This window comes from Lotus japonicus, chromosome 5, assembly GCF_012489685.1.
Source record: "Lotus japonicus ecotype B-129 chromosome 5, LjGifu_v1.2".
NCBI lineage: Eukaryota > Viridiplantae > Streptophyta > Magnoliopsida > Fabales > Fabaceae > Lotus > Lotus japonicus.
This window is the reverse complement of record NC_080045.1, coordinates 38,537,458-38,545,904: the sequence shown is the minus strand read 5'-3', so window position 1 is coordinate 38,545,904 and position 8,447 is coordinate 38,537,458. Positions and strand designations below refer to the sequence as shown.

General features: G+C 40.2%; 1 protein-coding gene across 1 annotated transcript in view; it reads left to right on the top strand.

Annotated features, from left to right (window-relative positions):
* Positions 1–7,887, top strand: part of LOC130719519 (uncharacterized) — an 8,416-nt gene extending 529 nt beyond the window's left edge. The window contains exons 2-8 of the mRNA XM_057570141.1: positions 741–892; positions 3,611–3,717; positions 4,826–6,333; positions 6,430–6,603; positions 6,751–7,514; positions 7,706–7,778; positions 7,879–7,887. Coding sequence (XP_057426124.1) covers positions 741–892; positions 3,611–3,717; positions 4,826–6,333; positions 6,430–6,603; positions 6,751–7,514; positions 7,706–7,778; positions 7,879–7,887 — 2,787 coding nt within the window. The remainder of the gene's footprint in view (positions 1–740; positions 893–3,610; positions 3,718–4,825; positions 6,334–6,429; positions 6,604–6,750; positions 7,515–7,705; positions 7,779–7,878) is intronic.
* Positions 7,888–8,447: the final 560 nt, after the last annotated feature.

Genomic DNA, 8,447 nt, shown 5'->3' with positions numbered 1-8,447 from the left:
TGATGTGTGAACAATGAAAGTTGTGTACCATAGTCAGTAGCTAGTTAGATATGGAAAAAGGGGAATGGTTAAAGAGCCTCCAAATTTAGGGTTAAGAGAGAATTTAGCATAATACCATGGATCTCATATAGGCTTTCTGGCCTTGGCCCGTAAATGGACCTTTATGAGCTTCTATAAGATATTTTAGACCATGACCAATGCCCTGTTGGTCTCCTATACATGTGACCGGCTATCAAGAAAAAAAATGGAATGGAAAGGGATAAATTCTGGTGTGCAATATCGGTCAGCCAAAGACCCTCACTGGATCTAATCCTACACGAAAAGTCAGAAATTCTGCTTTCCATCAATTCAAGGTTAAAAATTAGGTAGCTCCCTTGGCAAAACTGGGATTTGAAACAAAAGATTCCGAGTCAAAATATATTCATGAGGAAGTGGGATCTCTTTTGAATCTACTTCAGCGTTTAGAAATTGGTTAATCCGTAAAGTATAAAGATACATGTTCGTGAACTCGCAGAAAATAGCCAGAAATAGGTGTAGAATCAACTCGCAGAAATTCTCGGGAAAGTACGTAGTGTATTTTATAGCAGACGAGATAGGCTTGGCTTAGAGCCTACACCAATCTATCTGTTCTATCTGTAATAGTTCGATCTGTCTTCCTGAGATGAGAATTTGTTTTGAAATAGCTAGATTAGATTAGAACTGGCCGCCTTGCCTTGGCTTATTGTGTGATTTTTGAGCAGGAGCGAGCTGTCTTTGGCACAATCTGTACTGTAGCCGGGAAAGCAGGAGTCAAGCTGTTCACAAGCAGTGGTTATGAGCCGTATCTCGCATCTAAAGCCAATCCATTTACAAGTGAAATCTTGCCCAACTCCAACTACAAGGAAAGAAAGGGGTGAGGTGCTCATTCTGTATAAATTGGGTCTCTCGGAACCATGGGCGGCGAAAACTAGGAATCATAGGTAAGGGATGACATAACTGGGGAGTAGGAATGGCAGATCCGTTTCTTTCCCAACATTATGAACTCTTCAACTTGTAGTCCACCAAGAGTCCCAATCCTCTCCTGACTTACGTCCCTTGAGTGTAAGATTGGATTCTTACTGAGTGAAATTGCAGCAGTGTTATCACAATAGATTGGAATGTTTCTCTCAAGGATTTGGTAATCCTCTAGCTGATGTTTCATCCAGAGCATCTGAGTGCTACAAATAGTTGTTGAGATATATTCTGCCTCTGCAGTGGATAGTGCAATAGTAGACTGCCTCTTGCTTGCCCATGAGACTAGGTTACTTCCCAGAAATTGACAATTTTCAGAAGTACTCTTTCTTTCAGTTTTATCTCCAGCATAATCAGCGTCACAATAACCTAAAAAAGCTTATACTCTGATGTTTGCTTATACATCAAGCCGAGGTTAGTGGTACCTTTCAGATATCTGAGAATTCTCTTAACAGCAGTTAAGTGAGTTTCTCTAGGATCTGATTGGAGCACATGAATGTACACTAAACAGAATATCTGGCCTAGATGCAGTTAAGTATAGAAGTGAACCTATCATTCCACGATATAGCTTTTGACATACTTTCCCACTGGCATCTTCTTTCTCCAGAATGCAAGTAGGATGCATAGGAGTCTTAGAAATTATTGATTTTGTCATATTGAACTTCTTCAGAAGTTCCTTTGTATACTTGCTCTGATGGATGTAAGTAGCTTCTGGTTTTTGATCAACTTGTATTCCCAGAAAGTACTTGAGTTCTCCCGTCATACTCATTTCAAATTCAGCTTGCATCATCTCAGAAAATTCTTTGCAAAGAGATGGATTAGCTGATCCAAATATAATATCATCAACATAAATTTGCACAATTAAGATATCATCTTTTTAAGTTTTGCAAAAGAGAGTTGTATCTACTTTACCCCTTACAAACTCATTTTCCAGAAGGAATGAGCTGAGTCTCTCATACCATGCTCTGGGAGCTTGCTTCAGACCATAGAGTGATTTCTTCAATTTGAAAACATGGTCAGGGTTCTTCTCATCTTCAAAACCAGGAGGTTGGTGCACATATACTTCCTCTGAGATGTATCCATTCAGGAAGGCACTCTTAACATCCATCTGATGAAGGATTATGTTGTGATTCACTGAGAAGGAGATCAGCAGTCTGATTGCTTCCAATCTTGCTACTGGAGCAAATGTTTCAGTATAATCTATTCCTTCTTGCTGACTATAGCCTTGAGCAACTAGTCTTGCTTTGTTTCTGACTACATCTCCTATTTCATTCAGCTTGTTTCTTGATGTGAGCGCCTTGAGGTTTCTTGACAAGGTTCCAAACATCATTCTTGGAGAATTGATTCAGTTCTTCTTGATGTGAGCACAAAATGAATTTGTCCTGAATCACTTGATTAATCCCTCAAGCTAATCCAGTCCACCTGTTAAGGTGATTTCTTCCTTCTTAGAATGAAGGCAATCCACTAATCAGAGTTTTGTTACAACTGCACTTGCTACCTGCAAAGTGACTAACAATACACTGACTTAGCTATCACTAAGATTCACTCTCTTAGTCTTCTCTAGGATCCGATCAACCTTGATCTCCTAAAGGTAAATCAAACAACTGTTTGAATGTATTGGGTTTACAAATAAGTGCTTCTTCAAAAACTGATAGTAAACACACTTAGTTCTATTTGAAGAAAGATTACTAAGAAGATTTTGAGATATTTCTTGCGCGTGAATAAGTTTCTTAGGCAACATCTTTCAATCTTCAGCCTCTTTATATACTCCAAGGATTAGGGTTTGAACGTTGCATGGAGATGCTACCGTTGGAGGGCAGATCTGGAATTTCCAGGTTATGCTATGGCTGAATCAGTTAGGTAAGGTCGTCAGGAATGGTACAATTTCTTTTGTACTTTGGATAGCGACATGACCTTCAACCTTGTTGACTTCTGATCAGAGTGATGCTTCATCTTGGAACTTGTGAAGCTTGATGATCAGAGTCAGAGGGAAGCTTGGATCCTCTGACCTTTGTACCTTCTGCTTCTGGACTCAGAGGAGAAGTACTTGGTCTTCAGAGCCAGCTTACTCTTGGACTTCAGAGTCTTCACTGCTCAGCTTCCGATGCTTCAGAGCTTCTGATCCTTCAGAGCGTCTGATCCTTCAGAGCGTCTGATCCTTCAGAGCTTCTGATCCTACAGAGCGTCTGATCCTTCAGAACGTCTGATCCTTCAGAGCTTCTAGTGAACTGAATCCATATCAGAGCTTTGTAATCTTCAGATCTTCTGAAGCTTGATCTACTGTTCAGATTGAACATAGTACGTGTGAAAGCGTTGCAGAGGTTACTCTTTGAGCATTGTGCTTCTGATTCTTGTGAGATAGGTCCAAAGTCTTGGCCTGTCATTTGAACACTCAGAAAACAACGTTAGAGTACCATAATTGTTCATACTTAATAGTTAACTTGTAATCATCAAAACATAGAGTTGTACTACTAGATCAAAACTTGATCTTACAATATGTTCATTTTGTAGATGCAAATTGAGATTTTTTTATTTTTATCTACAAAACTAATCAAGATATAATGCCTTCTTTGAAGTTGATGTTGAAGTTGATGGTGTTTCTTTTTGCTATTTTTTGCAGTGATCTCATGGTAATTGCACAAGGGATAGAAAGATCCCAAGAGACAACTAATGTTGAATGCAAAGAAAACACGCAGGAGGTGGGTAAGACACATGAGATAAGAGATGGTAAAGGGTATCATGGTCCAGGATACCAGACTGATTGTTGCAGCTGTAGAAAATGGTGGTGGTGTCCATGCCCGCCTGGTTGTCCTGACATGTTTTGGATGTAATAATATTCTTTAGTTATATGATTAAGAAAAAATTGTTGGTTATTTTAAAATTTCATTTTACCTTTAACATTTTTATACGTATTGTCAATATGTTAGTATACTTGGTTTTCCAGCCAGAATGAGGGGATTTGGAGTCGTTTGGATCGTTGGGTGGTGTCTGATGAGGTCCTGGTAACGTTTTCTAATATTTCTCAATCTTTTTACCATAGAATGTATCTGATCATAGGGCGGTGGGTTTGTTCTTTGGGTTGTCTGACTCGGGACCTAAGCCATTTTATTATTTTAACCATTGGGTTGATGAGGAGGGTTTTAACGACTTAGTAGAGTCTTGTTGGACGTCTGCTGTGTATCAAGGGTGGTCGGGTTATGTGTTGCAACAAAAGCTAAAAGGGTTGAGGGGAAAAATTAGAGAGTGGCGTAGAAAGAAGGGGACGTGGGGTGTAGAAAAAATTGAAAATTTAGAGAAGAGATTATAGGAGGTGATGGGTGAGTTAGAAACTGAGGGGGGTTCAGAGTTCTGAATAAGGAGAGAAGGACGGTTTTAGAAGCTTTGTGGCGGGCATATCGTGAGGAGGAAAGAATATGGTTACAAAAGTCTAGGGTGAGGTGGTTGAAGGAGGGGGATAGAAACACTAAATATTTCCACCGTGTGTGTAAGGCCCGTACAGTAAAGAAAACCATCACGCAGCTAAGGTATGGTGGGCGTCTGTTAACTACCCCAGATGAGATAAAAGAAGCTATGCGAGCTCACTTTATTAATTTTTTCCACAAGGATGGGGGTCCTAGGCCGTGGTTCACAAGCATAAAATTAAACAAAGTGTCGGATGCACAAAAGCACTTTTTGGAAGCAGATTTTATAGTGGAGGAAATATGGGATGTGGTGAAAAATTTTGATGGAAATAGAGCTCCGAGACCATATAGTTTCAGCATGGATTTTTTCAAAAAATTCTGGAATTTAATTAAAGATGATTTGCTATGTTTCTTCAATGATTTTTTCCTTACAGGACGGTTGGTGAGGGGTCTAAATTCTACTTTTATAGCTCTTATTCCTAAAGGGGGTCAACAAGAGCAAATATCAGACTACAGGCCAATCAGCTTAATTGGAAGTATTTATAAATTGCTGTCAAAAGTCCTTTCTGTGCGTCTGAGTTCGATGCTGCCAGTTTTGTTGAGTCAGAATCAATTCGCTTTCACAGAAGGCTGCCAGATTGCAGATTGCTCTTTAATTGCTAATGAAATTGTCCACACCATGGCTTCAAGGCCAGAAGGAGGTCTATTATTTAAAATTGATTTTGCTAAAGCTTATGATAATGTTGAATGGGATTTTATGCTAGAGCTTCTACAGGAAATGGGTTTTGGGGAAAAATGGATTAGTTGGATGCAGGTGTGTGTTTCAACAGCTTCTTTGGCGGTCCTGGTTAATGGCTCGCCTTCTGATTTCTTCAATATTCAGAAGGGACTGCGTCAGGGTGACCCTCTCTCACCTTTACTATTTAATATTGTGGCAAACAGGATGTCTTCCATGCTTAATCAGCTACTAGAAGGGGACGCACGATGTGGAGTGGTATTGGCGTCGGGGTCCCGCATAAATCATTTACAGTTTGCAGATGATTCTTTGCTGTTTTCTGATTGTGATGAGCTTCAGTTCCAGACTTTGGCTATGGCAATTGAAGCTTACTTATACAGTTCAGGTTTGAAAGTAAATTTTAATAAATCAGCGGTGTATGGGGTGAATGTCTATCCATCTTTGGTACAACAAGCTGCATCTTGGTGGAACTTTAAAATAGGTACACTACCTTTCATTTATCTTAGGTCTCCATTGGGTGGTAATCCTAGAAGATTGTCTTTCTGGAATCCGGTGCTGGAAAATATGACTGCAAAATTGGGTTTATGGAGTTCCCGCTTTCTGACTTTAAGAGGGAGACTAGTATTGATCAAATCTGTTCTGAATGCTATTCCATTGTACTATATGGCTCTTTACAAAGCTCCAAAGGGGATAATCCAACGGATAGAGAAGATTATGCGTCGTTTCTTATGGGGAGGCCCTTCCGGTGAAAATAAAATCATGTGGGTAGCATGGGAAGACTTGTGTAAGGGTACCCGGTTTGGAGGTTTAGGAGTGGGTTTCCTTGAATGGAAAAATAAGGTGATGCTTTTGAAGTGGGTGTGGCGGTTTAGTAGGGAGAGAGATGCATTATGGAGGGAGGTGGTTTGTACGAAATATGGTTTACCACTCCAGCTGATATCTTTTAATGTTGATCCTGCTGATGTGAAAAAATTATCTAAGCCTTTAGCATATGTGTATGGTGTTTGGCGTGATAGTGGGCTAGTGGACAATGTTTTTAGGGATGGGATAGCTTGTCAGATAGGGAGGGGGAGGGGTGTTTTTTTCTGGTTGGATCTGTGGGTAGGCATTGCGCCTCTTAGTGAGGCTTTCCCTCGGATGTTTGCTTTGGCGGTGAATAAGAGGGCATTGGTGTGGGAGTGTGGCACGGTTGTAGGTCCTCATTGGGTATGGAATACTGCCTTTGTACGTGATTTACTGGGTTGGGAGAGACAATAGTATCATGAATTGCAGGCACTTCTTCAGACCTTGGTTCCCAAACAGGGGGAGAGGGCGGATACAGATTCGCTCATTTGGAAACATGATAATATGGGACTATACAGTGTTAAGTCTATGCCTGTAGTAGTGGAAGCCCGGTGGTTCACAGAGGAGGGATGGTTTGTCCCTCAATTCTTGAGGCCTGTTTTACCTTCAAAAGTTGCTTTATTTATGTGGCAGGTGCATAAAAACAGAATTGCTTCAAAGGAGAATCTAGAACAAAGGGGGGTGGTCTTAGAGAATGGTGTGTTCTGCAATTTTTGCTTGTCTACAACAGAGACAGCGGCTCATCTTTTTTTGCATTGTCCCCGGATTTGGATGCTTTAGACAGATGTGTTACAGAGGGAGGGCATTACATGGACTGTTTCAGAATCAGTTTCGACTTTGCTGGCTGAATGGAGTCTGTTACGCAAAACTACTTCAAGAATTTTGTGGGATTTGATTCCTTATGCATTATGCTGGGAAATATGCATGGCTCGAAATGATGTGATTTTCCATGATAAACTCTTTGATGCAGAAGCCATTTGGGAGTCTCACGTATTTTTGTTATTTACTTGGATAAGAGCTTGGTGGCAAGATTGTCCTTATGATGCAAATCAGTTTGAAAGGGGTTTCATAAAAATTGATTTACATGCCAAGGGTAGTGTGCGGCCTGTCATACCTTGGAAACCACCTCAAGGGACGACTTTGAAATTCAATGTGGATGGTTCTTTCCAATCAGGAACAGCAGGCATTGGAGGGATTTTGAGGAACAATGCGAGGAAGGTGATTGAGAAATTTTCAAGAAAGGTGGAGGTAAAACGAGCGGATGAGGCGGAGGTTTTGGAAATCTTGTATGCCTTATTATTTTGTCTGCAGTTCATGGTATGTACGGTTGAAATTGAGAGTGACTCAAGTCTTGCTGTGGATTGGGTGAGCGGGACAAAAAACAGACCTTGGAATTTAACTAATGAGTTGAATATGATTGATTATTTATCTCCATTGGTGGCGTGTTGCGGAGTCTCTCATATATTAAGGGAGGGGAACATGGAAGCGGATGAACTTGCAAAGGAGGGATGCTCTCGTGAGGTGCCAATTTGGCACTATGATGGGCAACAAGGATGACATAACATTTTTGGCTTTTGTTTAGTACTTTATGTTTTTTGCAGGGTCGTAAGCTATGAGAGAGTTTTTGAAAATTTCGGCCCAATTTGGAAGCTGTTTTTGTTGGTTGTTTTTTTTCTGTTTGAGCTTGCTGGATGTTGTTTTACTGGTTGCTGTTTGCTGTTTTCTGCTGGTGCAGTTTGCTGTTTTCTGGTGCTGCTGCTGCAGATTTCTGTTGTGCTGTCGTTGCTGATGCTATTGTTGCTTCTGCTGTCTGTTTTACTGAGTGTTGTTGTTGCTGTTGGTCTGGATGCTGTTTCTGGTTGCTGTTTTGTCTGGATGCTGTCTCTGCTTACTGCTTATGTGTTACAGAAAACTTAAAATGTTGTTGTTTTTACTGTAACCGAATTTCAGCTGCTGTTTGGGCTAATTATCATGCTTTCTAGTTGCAGGATGACTTTCCCAAGTTGGTGGTACTCTTTTTCCTTGTTGGGTTTTTTCCCAATGGGTTTTTCTCAGTAAGGTTTTAACGAGGCTCCTTCTTGGGAATACGTTAGTAGCCATCCTGCTGGTTGGTGGTGGGTTTGGTGCACTTTTTGCGCATAGTTTTCTCCGGAACTCTTCTGATTCAGATTGTACCTTGCTCTTGTCTTGAGTTATATTGGCTCAAGCATTTACTTAATAATATTCATTTCGTTTTCAAAAAATAAATAAATAAAACACATACGTAGTAGGGATGCCAAATTAAATCATTGGTTCATGATCATGCAATCAATCGAAATAGATATCCACTTTATCCGTCAATTTATGACTAAAAAGTAAATTAACTTGGAATGAACGAGTTTCGTGTCTTAGTGGAATGACAATTATCCATCTTATTGAGTTTATACCAATTTGACTAGCATTTAAAAAAGTTCAAACGTAAATTAACTTGGAATGAA